Source organism: Haliotis rufescens, unplaced genomic scaffold (assembly GCF_023055435.1).
Source record: "Haliotis rufescens isolate VD_foot unplaced genomic scaffold, xgHalRufe1.0.p SCAF_100, whole genome shotgun sequence".
NCBI classification, from domain to species: Eukaryota; Metazoa; Mollusca; class Gastropoda; order Lepetellida; family Haliotidae; genus Haliotis; species Haliotis rufescens.
This window is the reverse complement of record NW_025963781.1, coordinates 198,946-223,206: the sequence shown is the minus strand read 5'-3', so window position 1 is coordinate 223,206 and position 24,261 is coordinate 198,946. Positions and strand designations below refer to the sequence as shown.

General features: G+C 43.2%; 1 protein-coding gene across 2 annotated transcripts; it reads left to right on the top strand.

Moving 5' to 3' along the window:
• Positions 1-848: 848 nt before the first annotated feature.
• LOC124120523 (chondroitin sulfate synthase 1-like) lies at positions 849-22,418 on the top strand. Of its 2 annotated transcripts, none has more exons than XM_046483366.2 (4): positions 849-949; positions 6,505-6,644; positions 19,766-20,571; positions 21,786-22,418. In XM_046483366.2, exons 3-4 carry the CDS (start codon positions 19,795-19,797, stop codon positions 22,386-22,388), a joined length of 1,380 nt encoding a protein of 459 aa, XP_046339322.2. In that variant the 5' UTR covers positions 849-949; positions 6,505-6,644; positions 19,766-19,794; the 3' UTR covers positions 22,389-22,418. The 2 variants fall into 2 exon arrangements, with proteins under 2 accessions (XP_046339322.2, XP_048247824.1); XM_048391867.1 differs by lacking the exon at positions 849-949 and adding an exon at positions 1,042-1,157.
• The last annotated feature ends 1,843 nt before the right edge of the window (positions 22,419-24,261 follow it).

The following is a 24,261-nucleotide window of genomic DNA, read 5'->3' as shown; positions in this document are numbered from 1 at the left end:
TCACCATATAGCTCGTCTACCAGCTCTGTGTACACATACACGGTATATCTCACCATATAGCTCGTCTACCAGCTCTGTGTACACACATACGGTATATCTCACCATATAGCTTGTCTACCAGCTCTGTGTACACATACAGGGTACATCTCACCATATAGCTCGTCTACCAGCTCTGTGTACACATACACGGTACATCTCACCATATAGGTCGTCTACCAGCTCTGTGTACACATACACGGTATATCTCACCATATAGCTCGTCTATCAGCTCTGTGTACACACACACGTTATATCTCACCATATAGCTCGTCTACCAGCTCGGTGTACACACACACGGTATATCTCACCATACAGCTCGTCTACCAGCTCGGTGTACACACACACGGTATATCTCACCATACAGCTCATCTACCAGCTCTGTGTACACATACACGGTACATCTCACCACATAGCTCGTCTACCAGCTCTGTGTACACACACACGGTATATCTCACCATACAGCTCGTCTACCAGCTCGGTGTATATTTGTAGGTTTACACACAGGATACATCTCACCATATAGCTCGTGTGCCTGCTCTGTGCACTCACATGGAGAATATATACGATTGCACAAAGGGTTTGAGGTACATATATATACATATATATATTTTTATATATATATATATATATATATATATATATATATATATATATATATATATCACCATATACTCCACGACCGCGGACAACATCTAATATTATACCGTGACCGTTTTAAACAGACGTAAGTGTACAGCTGCGTGATTGTTACACTGGGTCGAGATATGTTGGCGTGGCCCGTAACGGAAGTCATATCGTCATATAGCGGACATTGCTTCGGAAACGAGCCGAGTTACTTGAACCCAAACACACATGTTCGAGAACAAAAGATACGGCGAGATGCTGAAACTCGGATCGCTATGAACAACAGGTAAGGCTGCCCAGGCCCACTGGCACAAAGCGATCTTAGCGCTAAGATGATTGTAACTCCCATACTTTAACAAAGGCTTACAATTGTTGTAGTGCTAAGATCACTTTGTGCAAGTGGGTCCAGGATTGGGTTTGACATCATAGCTTTTGAACGGGATTAACGTCGATGAAGTGGTAGTAAACGAAGGCCTTGTAATGTCGTTGTCATGGTGAGTTAGCTTGTTTGCCTATCTTGTCATAGTGAGTTAGGCCCGTTATCAGTAGTGAACGGGGTTTGAGTGGTTTAACTGTTTACACTATGATGTAAGTATTTATATAGGCCCATCCTGAGCATATGCATCTGTCCTGTATATATTACTTGTCTGTTGACCCGTGAAGATCCGGGGTAGAATAGGTCTTCAGCAACCCATGCTTGCCGTAAAAGGCGACTGAGCTTGTCGTAAGAGGCGACTGACGGGACCGGGTGGTCAGGCTCGCTGACTTGGTTGATGCATGTCATCGTATCCCAATTGCGTGGGTCGATGTTCATGATATCAATCACTGGATTGTCTGGTCCAGACTCGAATATTTACAGACCGACGTCATATAGCTGGGATATTGTTGAATGCGGTGTTAAACAACAAGGAAACAAACAAACAAACAAACAAACAAAACTTGTCTGTGATCACGGGTCTACTATGCGCACAGTCCTGATATGCTTGTACGTGCCACACGTGAATGTGTAGAATACCATACCGAACATAACACAAATATTCATGATGGTAATCAGTGGATTTTCTGGTCCAGGCTCGACACGTGCGTGTCTCAGATATATGTAGACATGTTCGAGGTGGGTAGTGAGTTAAGAGACAAAATATATAGATTTCTTCTTCAGGGAACACGATACAATCGTTAATATCAAAAGACTTGTGTCTCCATATTTAAAGGTGAGGTGAAATGGGGCTTAACGTCACGTTCAAGATTATTGCACTGATATACCGACGTGCATCCACGTGTGTGTGTGTGTGTGTGTGTGCGTGCGTGTGCGCGCGCGTGTGTGTGTTTGTTAGTGTGTGTGTGTGTGTGTGTGTGTGTGTGTGTGTGTGTGTGTGTGTGTGCTTGAACTACTTTGGACTTAAACCGGTTTAAAAGTGGTAGCTACCACACGATGATACAATGGCGCAATTTAAAATATATACCTCACACAGACACAGTATACTGAATCGAGCCGACCAGTGCTTGTATTAGCCTCTTTATGCCGAGCGTACCGAGGGTACGAAAAAGACTCATCTTGTAACGTAATTTGATTTGACGCGACGAGGGATCGATTCACCGAGTCCTTCCTCCGGACTATCCACTAGACCACGGAGGCGGTCTCGGTGTATGTAAGCGCATTTCGCGATTTCTAATTATTACGTTATTGCACTTAAGACGTCATTTAGAGAGCAATGACGTCTTCGATGTATGTCGTTTGGACGTGCTGCGCTTCGCTGAACGTCAGTTGGAATTTGTGAGCGCTCGTGGGTTACACCGAAGCTCTGTATAGGGTCAAAGCATTTGCTTTAAACAAAAATGGCGGCGCCCAGTGAAGTGAGTGAGTTGGGTTTAACGCCGCTTTTAACAGTATTACAGTTATATCGCGGCGTGTCAGCTTAATGTGGGAGGAAAACCCGAAGTGATGCAGGTCTCAGACGTTTACCACTTCGGTGGAACCCACGAGCACTGGTATGGTGCTGATAAACCTAGAAACATAATCGAGGCGAACCGGGATTCGAACCCACAATCATAGGTTTCTGGCGTGCCCAAGGGACGCAACTCTGCACAGCGAACCGCGGCGGCTTAGACGACTGGGCCACCCGTGCCCCCCTTTTGACACTAGAGCGATAAGGGGTGTACGGTCAGTCTACATATCAGCGCGCTTCGTCTCCAATGTGTCGCTAACGCGTGATTGAGTGAGTTTGGTTAAAACAAGTAAAAACAACACAAATACAGCACTCGGATATTGGTTTAAATATATTTTTATTTCATCAGTGAAATCCGTATTGGTAAACAAACCACACATTGCATTCATAAATACCGCTCAGGAAAACAGATTAACTATTAACGTGCTATGTTAAATATTATTATGTACAATGCATGAAATTAAACTGTAACCTTAGGCCAGAGCTTGTGGTGTTCGAGCTGAAGGAATTACACTGATTTTTTTTATTTAAAAGCGTGCATTTTATAGTGCATCTTTCCTTGTTTTTTTCAATTCCAATGATTAGCTTTTTGCAAGAGGCTATGAGCCTAATTTAACCTCGCAGGATATTGGACGTTTTTGACCATACACGACGGGTATTATCAAATCGATGCTACGATATTGAATTGACATTATTCTTCGGCGTTACTGCTGTTACTACGACTTTTACTCGAATCCACAAACCCTATCAATTTTAGATAGAGCTTGAAAAAAGCATCTCATTTTTTGCCCGTTGACACCGTTAACTAGTTAAAATTATCATCGATATCCTAAAAAAAAATAAACCCACCAAACCCTTTAGCGTGTTTCCCCCCAAAATCAATTTAATTTGTTATTTCATTCTTATATTATGCTGTCGAAATCTGACAACTATTTCAAGAAATCGCAAAAATACCTATCCTTGAATATAGGTCCTAGGAATAAAATCCGAAATGTGACTCAACTTTTAAAACTTGCGTAACATTTCACCTGGCATATATACAACCCAATAAAAGTATGTACCATATATGAAAAACGCCAATCAAGTATTAAAAAGGATGTTTATTTTTTCGCAAACCGGTTTACATACGCTGGAATATGTCGGTATATCGCCTGTCGGTATTCAACGTATCACAGTTCGACGCAAATGACATAATGCTCGATAAGGGCGAGGTCTGGTTACAATGGGGCCCGAGCAGCGAATAAGCTATCAGTGTGAAGGAGGATGGCGACTGGATATAGAGAATAGATAAGTTGGGAATATCCTTATCACTCGTGAGTTATCATGTGGGTCAAACACGTGATGGAGGAAACTCGCCATCGCGCTCTCTGCGCTAGTCCGATTCTGCAGGCCTGCCGATGTGTACTGCCGGCGAAATCTGGAACCGCTAAATGTCATGCTGACTCTGTTTAAGCTAAGGTATTTATTTCCCTAAACATCCTCTTTACTGTACTAACACATGTGTTTCGTGTGTAGACATGGACGCGGGTGTGGCTGGGTTGGAACAAAGACGGATATTATGTCTTCAGTTGGACATTGTCGCAGTGGAAGTAGTGGTTGTAGGAGTTGTTGTAGTAGTTTGTTTGTTGTTTAACGCCACATTCAGCAATATTGTAGCTATATGACGGTGGTCTGTAAATAATCGAGTCTGGACCAGACAATCCAGTGATTGATATCATGCGCATCGATCTAAGCAATTGGGATCGATGACATGCATCAACCAAGTCAGCGAGCCTGACTACCCGATCCCGTTAGTCGCCTTTTACGACAAGCATAGTCACCTTTTACGGCAAGCTATGGTTGCTGAAGACCTATTCTACCCCGGAATCTTTACGGGTCCGCCTCTTACGACAAGCATAGTCGCTTATACGGCAATCATTGGTTGCTGAAGACCTATTCTACCCCGGATCTTCGCGGGTCTAGTAGAAGTAGTAGTCGTAGTCGTAGTAGTAGTAGTAGTAGTAGTAGTAGTAATAGTAGTAGTAGCAGCAGAAGATGGAGTAGTACCTGAAAAAGTAATCGTAGGATTAGTAGTTGGAGTAGAAGTAGTTGTTGTAGTAGGTATGATAGTTGTAGTCGTGGTAAAAATAGTAGCAGTAGCGGCAGTATTAGCAGTAGTTGTAGTAGTAGTAACCTAACTATTAGCAGCAGTGTTAATTGTATTATTATAAGTAGTAGTGGTAGTAGTGGTAATAGCAGCGGTGGTAGTAGTAGTAGTAGCAGTAGTAGTAGTAGCAGTGTTAGTATTATTAATTAATAGTAGTACCAGTGGTACTGTAGTAATAATTATAGTAGTAGTCGTAGTAGTAGCAGTATAACTACTACTACTACTACTACTACTACTACTACTACTACTACTATTAATACCGCTGTGATATTGCTGGAATATTGCTAAAAGTGGCGTAAAACCATACTCACTCACTCCCTCACTACTACTACTACTACTACTACTACTACCACTGCTGCTACTACTACTACTACTACTACCACTACAACTACTAATAATAATCATAATAATCATAATAATAATGGTAGAAGTAGTAGTAGTTAGCATAGGACGTGTTTCGTCTTGGTACATGAAAGGATATAAGTTCCGTTCACAGATCTACACTCCTGAGGAACATTAGAATATTAGTAAGTAATGGATGGCTATATGTCTTTGGAGATATTTTAAGATAACAATTATCTTGCGAGACCAGACAAACAGTGGATGATAGCATATCGTAAGTAATATATGTTGAGGAAAAAACACCAGGCGTTACGAATAATGGACGACCCAGCGAAGTAGGAGAGTATCAATTGCAACGAATGCCCAGTTACGCCTGTGTGCAGAGTTGCGTCCCTTGGGCACGCCAGAAACCTATGATTGTGGGTTCGAATCCGGGTTCGCCCCAATTATGTTTCTAGGTTTGTCAGCACCATACCCGTGCTCGTGGGTTTCACCGTAGTGGTAAACGTTTGAGACCTGCATCACTTCGGGCTGACACGCCGCGATATAACTGGAATAATGTTAAAAGCGGCGTTAAACCCAACTCACTCACTCACTCACTATCTGACTTAAAATGCAGCATCAAAATAACTAAATACTGCGTAATCAAATTTGAAATACAGCCCGAAAAAGTCAAAATAAATCGTTAAATAAATAAAAAATAAATTCAACAAATAAAACAATTCTGCTGCACTTAAATCTCACGCAGTACATTCGTAATGCATGCGAATCTTTAACTACGTGTTCCGATGTTGTGGTGCATTTGTGCAGCCCATATTCGTGCTGCACGTGCATTTGTTTGTCATTTCAACGTTCTTGTTTCTTAGAATTAATGCATGAGCTTAAAATGTACATTGCAAAAAGTAGGTCAGTAAAATGTCAATTCATTTCAAACAATCCACGCTGAAACAATACAGTGACGTCATAGCTGTATTTTAATCCGCATCTGTTTATGACAAAACAAGTGGAAATGGTGACCCACGTCTGCAATAAATCCCAACGGAACTGATAAAGACATACAACTAGACATCTACTGTACTGCATCAACAAGTAACGTCAATTCATTAAAAAAAACAATAAAACTAAAACATAGTGACAATATTATATTATATTATATTGCGTAATCACATTTTAGGGTATTGTAGGCCTGAATGTTCAGTCTACGCAACCCATAAACGTGTACGTCATAAGTCAGCGCGATATAGTCCCTACACTCCACAACACATGGGAACAAGATGGTGCACACTTCTTCACGTCGGGTGCAGAAAACAATGTGCGATAAATAACAAGCGCTTCCAGGCTTCTCCATATACATGATAAACATTCAGTTCATGCGCACTGCTGTGGAGCTCGTATCTCTGCTTGTAGATATCTGTATGCGAGATGCGCCACAACTCCTGACAGCGCTACGGAGTAGCGACCAGAACGATGCCTCAGTCAGTGACAACCCCCTAAGCGGCGTGAGGCACCCCAAAGTTATTTAGAACAGCAGGGGTGACAGATATCAGGTAAGGTGATTTATTGTATACTTACATGGATACACAAACATTTGTATATTTGAGCTGCAAATATACTTACTTCGTGTTAATAGCACTTGACCTATTGACAATGGCGTCTCGTGAATATAGGTACGGCTTTGGAAATGCATGAATGTATATCGACCAATATGTCGGTTGATAACAGTGGACACGTGTCTGACCGGTAATATTTAATATATATATATCAAACTTTCAATTAATTCTTTTGTCTGTAATGTATACTGACGTTTTTTTATACTCAAATACTTAATAGGTGAGGTGAAATTGGGTTTAACGTCGCGTCCAAGATTATTTCACTTATATAGCGACGTGCATGCACGTGTGTGTGTGTGTGTGTGTGTGTGTGTGTGTGTGTGTGCGTGTGTGTGGCTGCTTGTACTAGTCCGGACTGATGCCGATTTATAGTGCTCGCTCACTGAGATACCATGCCGCAGTTTAACATGAATACCCCACTCAGACACAGGATACTGACTCCGAGCCCGAAGTGATGCAGGTCTCAGACGTTTACCACTTCGGTGAAACCCACGGGCACGGGTATGGTGCTGACAAACCTAGAAACATAATCGGGACGAACCGGGACTCGAACCCACAATCATAGGTTTCTGGCTTGCCCAAGGGACGCAACTCTGCAAAGCGAATCGCGGCGCCTTAGACGACTGGGCCACCCTTGCCCCCATTTTAAACCTAAAACTCAGTTAATGAACTATTCTAACAACGTACCACCATCTACGACCCGGTCGTGAGTGCTCCAAAATGACTCCACCGGTGCAGAGTGAGTGAGTGAGTATAGTTTTACGCCGCTTCTAGCAATATTCCAGCAATATCACGGCGGGGGACACCAGAAATGGGCTTCACACATTGTACCCATGTCGGGAATCGAACCCGGGTCTTCGGCGTGACGAGCGAACGCTTTAACCACTAGGCTACCCGACCGTCCCCACCGGTGCAGAGGTTGATGGCCATGATGTGAAGAGCGCTTCTCTTCAGTGTTTATAAAATGTCATGACGTGACCGGACGTTCATGACACCAACACAAACAAGCCTGCACATCTCGTGGGACAGAGGAAGTAATATAGGACTCATGTTGCTTCCGCAAACGAGCACCTCATTCATTGTGTGACGTACGTTGAGCCCCTCTCGTGTAAGCCTCGTTTATCCGGCCTTTGACGTTCTCACTGAATTGGTAGGAATTATCACCTGTCTTGCAGTGATTAACGTTTTATTGTCAAAGAAAAATGTACTTTGCGTACATGCAGCCGTCCTTTACGACAATTATGGAGGGGTGATGGTGATGGTGATTTGGGGCCTGGTAATTTCTTTTGAAGACACAGGCAATTTTGTCGGTCACCTCTTGGAAAAACGCGAAAAACAATTCTGACTAACATTTAAATGCCTGTTCATGACATATAATTTTCAGTTCATCCAGGAAGCAATTTATTTTTGTTGGTTGTAAAATCAAATATATATATGAAACCGTCAGTACTTATGTGATTTAAACGGATACCTGAGCTTCAGGATTATATAGGTGCAAGGAGGTTTCACTGTAAAATGTGTGACAGTCACGTGTAGGGGAATAACACATATGTAACACGTGTAGGTGGATATGATGTGTGACATGTACAGTCACGTGTAGGTGGATATAATGTGTGACAATCACGTGTAGGTGGATATGATGTGTGACATGTACAGTCACGTGCAGATGAATATAATGTGTGACATGTACAGTCACGTGTAGAGAAGCAATTTTATATGACATTCATGTGTAGGTATACACATCTTCTCACAATGTTTCAAATCGTCCACCACACGTGTACTAAACAGAATTTATGAAATACACGTGTATCTTCATTTGGAAGAGCCCCATGAAGATCCGGGGTAGAATAGGTCTTCAGCAATCCATGCTTGCCTTAATAGGCGACTATGCTTGTCGTAAGAGGCGACTACCGGGATCGGGTGGTCAGGCTCGCTGACTTAGTTGATGTATGTCATCGTATCCCAATTGCATAAATCGATGCTCATAGTATCAATCACTGGATTGTCTGGTCGAGACTCGATTATTTACAAATAGCTGGAATATTACTGAATGCAAACAAACATTTGGCACATACGCGCATCTTGTGTTGTAATGTTTTTAAGTGAGGTGAAATTAGTTTTAATGTCGCGTTGCTATTGTACTTATACCACGACGTGCAGCGGGATGTCCGGTACTTCATATGTATGACAAACTCAACTTAGTAACGTCTATTATATAATAAAAGACTCAAGAAGATAGATAAATATATCGATACTTGGTTCGAACAACCCAGAAACGATACATCGAATCCTCAAATTTAACAAGTGAACCATTTTTTCAATTTTCAATTGCATAAAAACAAACTCGGTCAGTTTAACATCAACATATTGTGACGTTAAGTGAGTGAATGAGTGAGTGAGTGAGTTAGGTTTAACGCCGCTTTTAAATGTATTCCAGTTATATCACGACGTGTCAGCTTGATGTGGGGGGAAAGCCCGAAGTGATGCAGGTCTCAGACGTTTACCACTTCGGTGAAACCCACGAGCACTGCCATGGTGCTGACAAACCTAGAAACATAATGTCGCGTTAAGAGCAATGTGTTTACATTTAGACAGACCCGTGAAGATCCGGGGTAGAATAGGTCTTCAGCAACCCATGCTTGTCGTAAGAGGCCACTAACGGGATAGAGTAGTCAGGCTCGCTGACTTGGTTGATGCATGTCATCGTATCCCAATTGCATAGAACGATGCTCGTGATGCCAGTCACAGGACTGTCTGGTCCAGACTCGATTATTTACAGACCGCCGTCATATAGCCGGAATATTGCTGAGAGCGGCGTTAAACAACAAACCAAAAAAAACAAAACATTTAGATACGTGATCTACGTTACATACATAACACAAGCGATTTATCTCCATTCTTGTATCTCCATTCTCTTATCTCAAAGAAAGTTTTATCCTTTTGTTAACCCTTTGATTCTTATCAGTCAAATATTATCGTCGAGTTTGTTCTGACACAGTCGCTAATTAATATAAGGTCGCTGTTTAAATGAAGGGATAAGCTAAGACGTCTCGCCGCCTGTATGACACAACATTACAGAGCGGGGCGACCCGAACAGCATTATCTGGTAGCCACATGTTGCCGGGACTTCCTTTCAACGCATATCGAATCATTTCACTGAGTGGACAAACGCCTCCGTCCCAGCGCAGGCAGTATTGTTCTAAAGGCTGTTTAATCAGTGAAGTGCATTAGCTGCTGCTCGGGGATTGTTGATAAACACTTGCATTGTAAACGCGAACCACGACTCGCCCAGATCCGATGTCTAATACCGGATATTAACATACCATTTATTTTTACATTTTCTCTTTTATCGTGGGTTTGTTTATATAACCTTTGAAATTTGATTTCGGAGTTGAATCACCAAAATGACATTTAGGTTGAGTTAGTGAGTGAGTATGGTTTAGCACCGCTTTTAGCTATATTCCAGCAATATCACGGCGGGGGACACCAGAAATGGGCTTCACACATTGTACCCATGTCGGGAATGGAACCCGTGACGAGCGAACGCTTTAACCACTAGGCTACCCGACCGCCCCACATTTAGGTTGAATAGGTTTCATAGTTATGGGGGCGGTGGGGTAGCCGAGTGGCTACAGTGATGGCTCTTCGCGTCATTGAGTGAGTGAGTGAGTATGGTTTTACGCCGCTTTTAGCAATATTCCAGCAATATCACGGCGGGGGACACCAGAAATGGGCTTCACACATTGTACCCATGACGGGAATCGAACCCGGGTCTTCGGCGTGACGAGCGAACGCTTTAACCACTAGGCTACCCGACCGCCCCACATTTAAGTTGAACAGGTTTCATAGTTATGGGGGCAGTGGGGTAGCCGAGTGGCTACAGTGATGGCTCTTCGCGTCATTGACTCCTGTTCGAATTCCCAACTGATAACGTGAAAGCGTAATGTTATTGGCGTCCCCGCCATGACATGGAATAACACTACAACCTGCCAGAGATCTCTAAGCCGGCCTAACTACGAGCAGATCCAGATTAGACGGCTGGTCTTCAGTAACCAATGCTTGTCGTAAGAGGCCCAACTGCGGAGATCGATGTTCATGTTGTCGGTCACTAGATTTTCAGCGAGCCTGACCAACCTGATCCCATTAGTCGCCTCTAACGACAAGCATAGTCGCCTTTTAAGGCAAGCATGAGTTGCTGAAGTGAGTGAGTGAGTTGGGTTTAACGCCGCTTTTAACAGTATTCCAGTTATATCGCGGCGTGTCAGCTTAATGTGGGAGGAAAGCCCGAAGTGATGCAGGTCTCAGACGTTTACCACTTCGGTGAAACCCACGAGCACGGGTAGGGTGCTGACAAACCTAGAAACATAATCAGGGCGAACCGGGATTCGAACCCACAATCATAGGTTTCTGGCGTGCCCAAGGGACGCAACTCTGCACAGCGAATCGCGGCGCCTTAGACGACTGGGCCACCCGTGCCCCCGAGTTGCTGAAGACCTGTTCTAACCCATGGGCACGTTATACAAAGCGATCGTAGCCCTTCAACTGTCGTAGGTCGATGTTAAAGTATGGGCGTTATGATTGTCTTAGCACTTCGATCGCTTTGCGGAACAGGGCCCAGATCTTCACTGGTAATATACTAATGAGTTTGGTTTACGGATACTTGTATAACGAACGTTATCTTGAACAGTATTTCATTAATATCACGGTGTGACATCTTAATGTGGGAGTGAGTGAGTGAATGAGTTTGGTTTTACGCCGCTTTTAGCAATATTCCAGCAATATCACGACGGGGGACACCAGAAATGGGCTTCACACATTGTACCCATGTCGGAAATCGAACCCGGGTCTTCGGCGTGACGAGCGAACGCTTTAACCACTAGGCTACCCGACCGCCCCTCTTAATGTGAGAGGAACGCCCGACGTGATTCCAGTCGTTGACGTTTTCCTGAGCATCGGTATGGCGCTCACAAGCCAAGGGTCTTAATTGGAGCTAACCTGGGATTGAAACCAACGACCAATGAGGCTACGGTGCAGCGGTCCATTGATAACTCTCGCAGCTATTTTGCCCTTTAAGCCACATTTTGATGTTTCGGCGGATAATCTAGATGTCTTATTATCTTGCTTTGGCAATTTATATTTATATCTCTCAGCATTGTCTATATGTCATTCATGTGCCGAATCTGTGTGTGTGTGTGTGTGTGTGCGTGCGTGCGTGTGTGTGTGTGTGTGTGTGTGCGTGCGTGCGTGCGTGCGTGCGTGCGTGCGTGTGTGTGTGTGTGTGTGTGTGTGTGTGTGTGTGCGTGTGCGAGTGTGTGTGACAAATTGCGATGCCACCTTAAAATGTCAGCTAATAATGATTTCTCATTGCATGGATAGACATTCAGAGAGTATGATAAAACTGTTTTTGGTAAACGTTTCAATTTATTGCAAAGCCAATAGTATAGCATGAGCTTCAACCGTAAAAATCGAGCTTCCATCAGGTTTTCGCATCGACACAATCTTACAGTAAATGACAACTGCAGCTGATACCTCCTCAATATCTTTGGTGCTTTCTATGTAAATACTGGTAAAAGAGGGGTATAGGTTCATGAAATGCTTATTTATGTAATACAGTAAACTACGGTTATAACGAACACGCTTATAACGAACTGACGGATTTAACGAACTTACTTTTTGGTCCCGACTATTTGCTGTAGTTATGCTGTATATATGCTTATAACGAACTTCGGTTATAACGAACTAAAATTAGTAGTCCCTTTGAGTTCGTTATAACCGTACTTTACTGTAATCGATTTGTGTCAGACTTCTATAGTTTTATCAATACTAAATTGGCATGAGACCACGTGTGTGTGTGGCTGCTTGTACTAGTCCGGACTGATGCCGATTTATAGTGCTAGCACACTGAGATACCATGCCGCAGTTTAACGTGCATGAATACCCCACTCAGACACAGTATACTGACTCCGAGCCGACCAGTCCTTGTTGAATCTCATTCATGCCGAGAGGCAGGCAGGGTAACAAAAAGAAGCCACCGACCTTCCGCTCTCCGGGCAGACACTCTATCTACTAGAGACCGGAGACTTAATTACGGTTGTAATTTAGATACTGCAGTTAAGACAGCGGTAGAGACTAACAATTTTAGTCCACTAGTCCATATGATGATAACATATAGCAAAACCCTTAAAAATGGAAAATCTCTACTAGTCCATATGATACCTTAACTATTGGGTAGTTTCGCAAGGACGATAGGACTAGTGCCAATTCCTAACGCTAATTCGTAAATTGCTCTGAATATGAGAGGGACCACATTTTGTACACGTATTCAATTATGGACGAATTCGGTGTGATATACACATTTTGTAGAAAAGCAGGGGGCCTGAAGTCTTCTCCTTTCTTTCCATCAAGGGCATACGTTGTGCTTGTGGTCCAGCGAAAGCATTCGTGACCAACTCGTGTTATTCCGGGACAAGCCGAATAGCTACTCGTGCCCCTCTCGTGGCCATTTTTGCGACCGGGTTCCGTCTTAGCGCAAACGGGCATACCTAAAGCAATTGTCAACTCGTTGCGTAATGGTTCACACATTTTCCCCATATATGATATATATTTCAGATGCAATTTAAAATTATTTCTGAGGGATTCTTTGACGAAGACGCATTCTGATTGGTTTGTCGTATTTTCTCACATAACATCATTGATCGATAGGGGGACGAGTCTTCTTGCAGGTGACGGAAAGGGGCGAATCCAGCGAAAGGAGTGTCGGCATAAACTAGTTCCATACATCCGTTGCGCTGTGACTCATTCCGACAGTGTACTGGTGACTCATGTGATTGTTGAGACACGGTCACGTGATGTGGGACACAGCCTATAAATATATACAGTGTAGTCGTACATCAGACAAGTTTAGATATTTTCTTCCATATTTTAAGCCCGCAGTTCTTTTCACACCTATAACCGTCCACTTAGAATGGCGAATAAATCCCCACTGCCAGCTTCATACATAACCGTCGTAATATAATATACTCGCCATATTTAAATAAGGCACAGATGTCCTTGATTCCATCCTCATTAGTGAAGGGGGCCCTAGGTATGTCGGGTGGCAAACACGAACTCATGCCAACAAGCGTCTGAGTATGCTGACAGTGCAGTTAACACGTAGTTTAAGCCTGTCGCACTTATTGGGTGATTTTATGAAACTGGAAAATGGACCTCGACTATTAAAAACAATGAAAAGTGCAAGATTTAAGGTGATGGATACAGCCACCCAAAACCTGCATCTGAACGCAACCATGGCTTCTCCCACGCACGTTCAACACATGACAAGTAACAGTCAGTATTTTTATAAAATGATTCATTCCTGATGCAACTTAACATCGATCCTTTTAATTTTATCCTTTTATCTCTTATTAGCAGCCGAGGGGAATGGTTGGGGGAAGGGCAAAAAAAATGGGCTTAAAACATTGTTCCCAAGAGGGGAATCGAACCCGGGTCTTCGGCGTGACGAGCGAACGCTTTAACCAGTAGGCTACCCCACCGTGTGTGGCGTTCACATCAACGCACTGTCGGATGAAGGGAGGTAACTCACCACCACACCTCAATCTTTTTTTCTAACATTGAAAGTCAATATATAATTAGCCCTGACATGCACACTGAAAAGCATTTTGTTAAATATTATTTCGATTGCGTTTTTATTTATTTCTTTGAACGTCAAGAGGGAAAAATTAACTTGCGTATCGGGTCGGTTTCTTGGTGAATGTTTGCGCGAGACGAGAGTATTAATGAATGAAGCTTTCATAAAATATTCAATCTTGAAGCTTCTCCATGTTGAAAATATTGTCGCCTGTGGTATTCAAATTTCTGCATGACTTTCAGCCGAGCCGAAATGGGGTTTAACGTCGCGTCCAAGATTATTGCACTTATATAGCGACGTGCATGTACGTGTGTGTGTTTGTGTGGCTGCTTGTACTAGTCCGGACTGATGCCGATTTATAGTGCTAGCCCACTGAAATACCATGCCGCAGTTTAACATGAATACCCCACTCAGACACAGTTTACTGACTCCGAGCCGACCAGTCCTTGTTTTAGCCCCTTAACGCCGAGCCCCAGACAGGGTAACAACAAGTACCATCTTTTAACGTCTTTTGGTATGACGCGTCCGGGGATCGAACCCCGGACCTTACGCTCTCCGGGCGGACGCTCTACCACTAGACCACGGAGGCGGTCGCATGACTTTCAGCAAATACCGTGATCAACCTTTGTTGGATAACTCAGCCTACCATACTTAGTTGTGATCAAAATATTGATGATCAAATAAGTTCACCCAGCATGATATAAGCGACAAGTCGACTCGGGTCGATTCGGCTTATTCCGCTTCGCACGTTATCTCGCGCAGCAATAGAGAAGTGGTTGGTTGGTTTGTTGTTTTACGCCGCATTCAGCAAAATGACGGCGGTCTGTAAATAATCAAGTCTGGACCAGACAATCCAGTGATCGATATCATGAGCATCGATCTAAGCAATTGGGATCGATGACATGCATCAATCAAGTCAGCCAGCCTGACCACCCGATCCCGTTAGTCGCCTCTTACGACAAGCATAGTCGCCTTTTACGTCAAGCTTGGGTTGCTGAAGACCTATTCTACCCCGGATCTTCAAGGGTCCAATAGAGTAGTGATATGAATTTTACTGTAAACCGTGTAACGCCAGATCCCTATGACATGACGGACATACTGAGGGCATGGTAGTCCCGCACTTAACAGAGGGCATGGTAACAGACATCAGATATACATTTTGATCTGTTGACAAGAGCGAACGGAAAGAGTTGTCATCCGTTATAAAAGGAATCAGTCATAAAAAAATTCAAGACTGTCGCCATGTTAAATTGAGGCACGTGGTGGTCACGTGTACGAAAGTAGTTCTAATATGGATTCCCGCTCGCCCAGGTGCTGTTGGGCAGAGACGATCCGATTGAAAACAACTGCCTTCCTTTTCCTTTTGCTTAGTAAATAAAGGACGGATACCAGGATCCGCTGCTTGGGAGTTCAAATCCAGACTCAGCCGAATATCATCCTTAGTGTTAACACAATATCGGGTGGATTTGTTCAAAATTTAGAAACAATATGCGTCAATTTGGGTTTTTCTTCCATATTAAGCTTAAGATCACAAGCCGTTAACTAACTAAACTATTGATCAAAGCAGCAAAAGTACATGTTCTTCAACGCCGCAATCAGCAATATTACAGCTGAATCACGTCAGCCTGTACATAACGGAGTCTGGTCAGAGCAAACCAGTGACTGAAAGCATGAGCACCGATACAGGGAAACTGGGTAAGGAGAGCGATTTGATGTTTTGATTTTTTTTCTCTGGTAGGTTAGAAAACTATAGAAATTTAATTCTAATGTGCCTCTTTTGGCCACGCCCCCTGTGGTTCGAGGTGCAAATGTCGGAATCCGGTTCAAAAACGAAATTTGAAAAGTCTTTTAGTAACAGTTCTTAAAAATACAATTGTCAATTTAGGATTTTCTTTCATAATAAGCTTAAGCCAATGAGTCGTTATATGACGGAACAACTGTTCATGATCCGTAGTTTGTGTCGTCTAAGGCGCCGCGATTCGCTGTGCAGAGTTCCGTCCCTTTGGCACGCCAGAAACCTATGATTGTGGGTTCAGTTTCCGGTTCGCCCCGATTATGTTTCTAGGTTTGTTAGCACCATACCCGTGCTCGTGGGTTTCCCACATTAAGCATATAACTGGAATAATGTTAAAATCCGTGTTAAACCCAACTCACTCACTCACTCACTCATGATGAAACATTACGAAAATGTGCCCTGGATTTTGAGAATAAGCTAACAAAGCCCTTGATACTGTTTTCAGTTGAAGAATGATCAGAAAAAACGAACAGATGACAAACTAGCAAATATTGCAAAATACAAAACAAAACAAAACCTGTTTAGTCCGGACGGCGCTAATCTGAAGACCTCACATGTCGGTGACTGATGGAGATGTCTACAGAAATATAAATGGACGTAACTCTCTACCCACGAGTTGTTAATTCGCACACGTTAATCTGGAAGATTAACTGATTTATGTATATAAGTAAATAACAAAAGTTACTGACTGATAAAAATTCAAATAATATTCGACCAGTGATCCGGGGTAGAATAGGTCTTCAGCGACTATGCTTGTCGGAAGAGGCGACTAACGGGATCGGGTGGTCAGGCTCGGTGAATGGTTGATTGTGTGTCATTGTAACCCGTCGCTTTGGATCGTTGCTCATCATATCGTTCACTGGATTGTCTAGTACAGACACGTTTATACACACACCGCTGTCGTGTTTGGAATATTGCCAAATGCGGCGTTAAACAAACAAACAAACAAATAGAAAAACACATATAAATATTTGTGCCTCGTATCACGGGCTACATGGGCATCTACAGAAAGAGAGGATAGGCGAAAGAAAATGAAAAATATTGACAATAAAATACCCCCTGAACATTTGTTATTATATTCATTGGTTTAGAGACAGGATATATTTTCAGCCATTACTTCCAAAGACATAATTTCTTTCTCTCTCTTTTCCGGACATCAAGGATGTTCAGCGACCGTTGTTTGTGTGTAGCCTAGTGGTTAAAGCGTTTGCTCGTCACGCCGAAGACCCGGGTTCGATTCCCGACATGGGTAAAATGTGTGAAGCCCATTTCTGGTGTCCCCCGCCGTGATATTGCTGGAATATTGCTAAAAGCGGCGTAAAACCACACTTACTCACTCAAACAAATGGTCGGTCCCGAAGTCATGTGTTGTTTCAGATATGTGACAAAAAAACCAATTCACAAAGTAATCGAACTCGGGCTTTCACAGTGACATACAGCTCAGTTTTGTTTTGAAAATGGAAATTCGTTAATACAATTTCTAGTTCGGGGTGATATTCAAGCTGGCGAACGGGTTTGAAAGGAATACCGGGGTAGAATAGGTCTTCAGCAACCCATGCTTGCCCAAAAGGCGACTATGCTTGTCGTGAGAAGCGACTAACGGGATATGGTGGTTAGATTCGCTGACTTGGTTGATGCATGTCATCAATCCCAATTGCAGGGATTGATGCTCACTGGATTGTGTGGTCCAGACTCGATTATTTACAGACCGCCGTCATATAGCTGGAATATTGCTGAGTGCGGCGTTAAACAACAAACCAACCAGCCAACAGTTGAAGAACATGTTGTTTATCCCTGTCACACTGATTGGATGGTTTTATGAAACTGAAAGTGGGCGACTATAAAAAATAATGAAAAGTTCAAGACTGAAGGTGATGGAAAAGGCAACCCAAAAACCTCGCCTTCACCAAATCAGCTTGTGTTTCCCATGTATGTGCAAATGCATGTCAAGTAACAGTCAATGTGGGTATAAAACTATTCATTCCAGATGCAAATGAACTGCACTGTTGGACGCTAAAAATGTGACGTTTGCGAATACTTTTATTTCTTATTATCTGTGTGACTCCTTAATAATGATGCTTAAATGAAATTAAGTCGTCTCAATGGTCGCAAGAACTTGTATCTGTTTTTAATGAGATTAAAGTAATCTAAGCATGTGATTAATCCCGTTTTGTTTATTTAAAGCATTTATTATCCCCCGCCCAACAAAGTTGGCGGGGCATATAGAAACGGGCTCTGTCCGTCCGTCCGTCCGTCCGTCACGTTTCGTTTCCGGAGCATAACTCAGAAACAGTTCAATATTTTTTCATGAAACTTTGCAGGTCTGTCAGGTACATGCTCAACTGGTGCCTTTTGCTATTTATAAATTTTAGAAATGTTTATTTTTTACGTTTCCATGGCAACAAGATGGACTAAGGTTCTGTGAGGGTAGGGTTCGTTTCCGGAGCATAACTAAAAAACAGTTCAATATTTTTTCCTGAAACTTTGCAGGTCTGTCAGGTACATGCTGAACTGGTGCCTTTTGCTATTTATAAATTTTAGAAATTTGTATTTTTTACGTTTCCATGGCAACAAGATGGACTTTGGTTCCAAACTCTTATTTTTTTACAATTTCAATGACAAGTTCCACCTCGGTTAAAAAAATTAGGGTTTGTTTAGATTGAATTATGTCATAAATTCTGCAACAGTGGTGGGGGATATAGCCACGTTAGTGGCAAACTCTTGTTGTTTATTGTTAAGCAAGTTTTCTCTGCAGCCGTCGTAGTATGCAGCTACTATCAGACTTGTTTCTCATCAAAACACGGGCTGTGAAGTAGGGGGCACATGACCACGGAGTATACTGATCAATGTGTTGGATTAACGAGACTGATTAATGAGTGATTTTGGTAATTTATTACAAATTAGGTGTGTCGGAGTCACAGCGCGAGACTGTCGAATTAACGGGTCTAAATAGCACGGATTTAATCAGTTCCCATCATTATCGGATCAGGCGTTAAACAAGAAACAAACAATTAAACAAACATTTATTATATATTTAAGTAGTAATTTAGGATGGACGGGAGATGAAAACCACAAATTATACAGACGACTTAACGCTTCTAACACATCAAAACCCGATGTTTTCCCCAATACCGCTAAACAAAGATCTGAAGACGTCCCATCCCATCTGACCAATCAGTGCGTCGCTTACCAGATTATGAAAGTGACACTCGGAATGTGATTTCTAATCATGCAATCAAGAAAACTTTAACATGGGTATTCCGAACGATAGTTACGGGTTTAACGACTGAATCATTACAATCTAGACCATCTATTAGCCATTCCAGAATGTTTTTTTGTTCAGGTTTCAAGTTTGTAATCGAGAATTTGTCAAAATATGTTTCGAAGCGTAGTCACCAATTTGAAATTTGTGCCGTAAAGCACGAGAAAGCTGCCTTCTGATTGGTCATTCCGTTTGTCGGTCAAAGTTCGTGCAAGGTCGGTCTGACGTGACCTGTAATGTGATGTCCTCAGATCTTTGTTTAGCGGTAGCGAGAACTGAGGTCTGGTTTGAGAAAGATTGATGGTTTCCCTTAATTAAACTGATACATCATTGAGCATTTTATTCCTTTTAGTTTTCTGCATTGTCTTTTTCAGTTGATAACGACGAGGGAGTGAGATGCATCATGGGTAGACGTGCGTCACATCGTATGTTCCGGGACTTCTTGTGCAGCCTCGTTATCGGCTTTCTGACCGGATACATCACCAGTCACACCGTCCTCGTTGTCCTGTGGCGCCGACAGGAGGCGGCGTGCAGGTCGCCGGGGGGATGGGGACGGCCACGCCCTCCACCCACAGATCCCAAGCCGCTGTGTGACTCGGACATTCCCACGGAGAGACTTGTGTTCATCGGCGTGATGACTGCCAGGAGGTATCTCAAAACACGAGCTGAAGCTATTTACAAAACATGGGGAAAACATGCCCCAGGCCGGCTTGTGTTTTTTGTGGGGACGGGCGAGAATTATGAAACATCGCTGCCGGTGATAGTGTTGAGCGACGTCGCCGACGACGAGTACCCGCCGCAAAGGAAGTCCTTCGAGATGCTCCGCCACATGTCCAGCCAACACGGCCACGACTTCCACTGGTTCGTGAGACTCGACGACGACGTGTTTGTCAACACGGAACGCCTCCGGACTTTCCTCAATTCCATCAACAGCTCTCAACACTTGTACATGGGGCACCCGGGTACCGGTAAGGCGGACGAGAAGGGAAATTTAGGTCTCCATGACGACAAGCCTTACTGCATGGGAGGCCCGGGGGTGATCCTGAGCGGCCCCACCCTCAGGCAAGTTGCACCCCACCTTCTGGGCTGCCTGAACGACACCGTGACGTCACATGAGGACTCGGAGCTTGGGAGGTGTGTTGAGAAGGTGACGGGTCTGTCGTGTACAATCGCGAGAGAGGTAAGTTTATGATCCGATGCCCTCCCGGTTGTATGAAATTGAGGGGATATGATTTTACACGGCTGACAGCTATATTCCTGGTAGATTACGGAAGCGTGTAAATAGCTGAATGTGGAACAACCGTAAAGGTGAGTGAGTGAGTATGGTTTTACACCGCTTTTAGCAATATTCCAGCAATATCACGGCTAGGGACACCAGAAATGAGCTTCACTCTTTGTACCCATGTCAAGAATCGAACCCGGGTCTTCGGCGTGACGAGCGAACGCTTTAACCTCTAGGCTACCCGACCGCCCCTATGACCTGAACGCAAGTTTAACAATATTGTTATCTACATAGTGAGTGAGTTAGTTGGGTTTAACGCCGCTTTTAACAGTATTCCAGTTATATCACGGCGTGTCAGCTTAATGTGGGAGGAAAGCCCGAAGTGACGCAGGTCTCAGACGTTTACCACTTCGGTGAAACCCACGAGCACGGGTATGGTGCTGACAAACCTAGAAACATAATCGGGGCGAACTGGGATTCGAGCCCATAATTATAGGTTTCTGGCGTGCCCAAAGGACGCAACTCTGCACAGCGAATCGCGGCGCCTCAGACGACTTGGCCACCCGTGCCCCCTGTTATCTACATAGTCGCATAGAGACATATAGTTCATTTAAACAAGGGGGTGGGTCTAGTTGTTAAAGCGTTCGCTCGTCACGCCGAGGATCCGGGTTCGATGCCCCAACATGGGTACAATGTGTAAAACCCTTTTCTCGTGTTCCTCATTCACTCAATAAGTGGAAGAGCTGGTTCGACTCTGTGATTAGTTCTGATTACGTTCTTGGTCTGTCAGAACCATAGCCGTGTTCGTTAGTAAGCGCCTGAGGTCGTGCTTGTCGAAAGAGGCGACTGTGCTTGTCGTAAGAGGCCACTAACGGGATCGGGTGGTCAGGCTCGCTGACTTGGTTGATGCATGTCATCGGTCCCAATTGCGTAGATCGATGCTCATGATGTCAGTCACTGGATTGTCTGGTCCAGACTCGGATAATTACAGACCGCCGTCATATAGCTGTAATATTGATGGGTGCGGTGTTAGACAACAAACGAACGAAGGAACGAATCCCACATCAAATTGACTCGAATTTCAACTATGTTTAAGGAGATTTTCAATCCAACTGATCGTGATTCTCTTTTATTACTCAAAGCATATATAAATTCAAATCCATTTGTTTCAGTTCGACGGCATGTTTTCTCAAAACTACAACGAGAAGACCGGGGCGTGGACCGTGGGCTTAAAAGCTGAGAAACAAAATGCTATTTCCTTCCACCCCATAAAACAACCAATGTTCCAATTCTCGCTGCGCATTATGCTGTTAGCAAGAACTGTACGCGAGAAAATGAAATACATGGACGTCCTAGTTAAAGAAAAATCTTTTTTAAAAACATCCGGGTTCGTATCTTTTGATGACCCGGAAGTTAAAAACTGTTGGTCCAGCCCTTGTGACGTCGACAGTGGAGAGATCTGGTCATGCGTAAACGCATACGACGTTTACTCTATAAATTCAGATGATCTGAGAACGTCCATATTACACAAAGGAAGAGCGTTTGGTTTAGCGGAAGCTCGCCATGCGCTGGGACAATTTTTGAAAAGGGAAAGAATTCGGAAACGGCTCCGTCTTTCTCCCATTTCCTACCAGCGTGTATCTCCACAAGGCGGCCTCGAACACGTGCTTATCACGCGGATTGTGAAGGCGAACTATTTGCTGTTTCGGAGCCGACAAAAATTTGACCCCATATATTTTCGTGAAATACCACCAAGAAAGAACAGGCAGGCCTGATTTAATTGGAAATAAACGATCTCATGTTGTGCTTATGTCTCGGGTGTCAATTATTTTCGTGAAATACCACCGATAAAGTTTGTATGTTTGATCCGGGGTAGAATAGGTCTTCAGCAACCCATGCTTGCCGTAAAAGGCGACTATGCTTGTCGTAAGAGGCGACTAACGGGATCGAGTGGTCAGGCTCGCTGACTTGGTTGATGCATGTCATCGATTCCAATTGCGTGGATCGATGCTCATGATGTCAATCACTGGATTGTCTGGTCCAGACGCGATTATTTACAGACCGCCGTCACAGCTGGAATATTGCTGAGTGCGGCGTTAAACAACAAATGAACAAACAATCCATTGAGTCATGTTTGATAAAAGTATGAAAATACATTTTTAATTCTAATATTATGAAAGAATTGGCTTTGACGTTGAAGAAACAGGGTAGGGTTTTGCATAGGTTCTTGCAACTATTTTGACCTTTTCCAAAACGATGATCATTTGCAAACGGAAAGAAGAAAGCGTGTACTTTTTGCTAATAACCAGTGTAATGTTTTTTCGTTTGGACACAAATATTATTGAGTGATGTCAGACTCTTTCCGTATGTTAAACATATCATAGAGCAAACACATCAGTCACAATTTTCGCTTCATTTGAGATAATGCTTTAAGTAGATGACTCAATTTTCGTTTAATAGCAGCATTGATAACACATTTAACCATATGTTGACCGTTTAATGATTGTTACTATAATTAAGTTTAACATGAAAAGGTCTGACATTGGTTGTACGTAATCATTCCGCAAAACAGTCTATATTTTTTATACTTTCTGAAAAAGGGTTCTTCTCTTACTGTTACATTACATTGAGTTACAGAACATTTAACTGCCTATCCGAGGGTGTAAAAAATAATTGCAAATGTAAGACCCGCTTGAAAAAGAGACAAAACAAATTGTTGTTCGAGGTTTGTAAATTTGTTCACTGTCAACTTTGATCTTGCAAAATCTACAAAAAACAAATTCTTGCTGAGAATCTAAACGACACCATGATATCTGAAATTGCTTTGACTCTTTGTATTGCCCTAGCGTTACACAAGCGGATTGGGTTTAAGACTTCCAGTGACGGCAGAGATACACACACATGCAAAGTGAGTGAGTGAGTGAGTGAGTTGGGTTTAACGCCGCTTTTAACAATATTCCAGTTACATCGCGGCGTGTCAGCTTAATGTGGGAGGAAAGCCCGAAGTGATGCAGGTCTCAGACGTTTACCACTTCGGTGAAACCCACGAGCACGGGTATGGTGCTGACAAACCTAGAAACATATTCGGGGCGAACCGGGATTCGAACCCACAATCATAGGTTTCTGGCGTGCCCAAGGGACGCAATTCTGCACAGCGAATCGCGGCGCCTTAGACGACTGGGCCACCCGTGCCCCCCAACACCATTGTAACTACGCTAGACTGGTGTGAATTCGATATGGATGACGTGTCACCCCCAACCCAACCCACCCCCACCCTATACACACCCCCTACTCCTAAAAAACCCGATATTGAAACCATACACTTTTAGGTCATCACCATCCGATTCCCTTTTATTTTATTTCTATCTCATGTGTGACATCCGATTCCCTTATTCACCTTATTGCGTTAAAAAAGTTTGACACATGGTGCCCCGGTATTAATGAAGAACTGGTCTTATCAGCTGTAATGGATTACAGAATATTTTACAAATGTTTCAAGTCACAGCTTATTTTATATTTTTAACGACGTCGACGGAAATGGATTTCCAAGTTTGGCCATAATAATGTCCGATGCAACAGCCTAATATACTGAAAATCAGTGTCTAACTGTGACGTAAGCTAAGGCATTTTATAAGTTTAGGCAACTTT

Coding starts and splice junctions, on each gene's coding strand:
- LOC124120523 (XM_046483366.2), top strand. CDS start 19,795: ATGGGTAGACGTGCGTCACATCGTATGTTCCGGGACTTCTTGTGCAGC. Junction 20,572..21,785: donor CGTGTACAATCGCGAGAGAG/GTAAGTTTATGA, acceptor CATTTGTTTCAG/TTCGACGGCATGTTTTCTCA.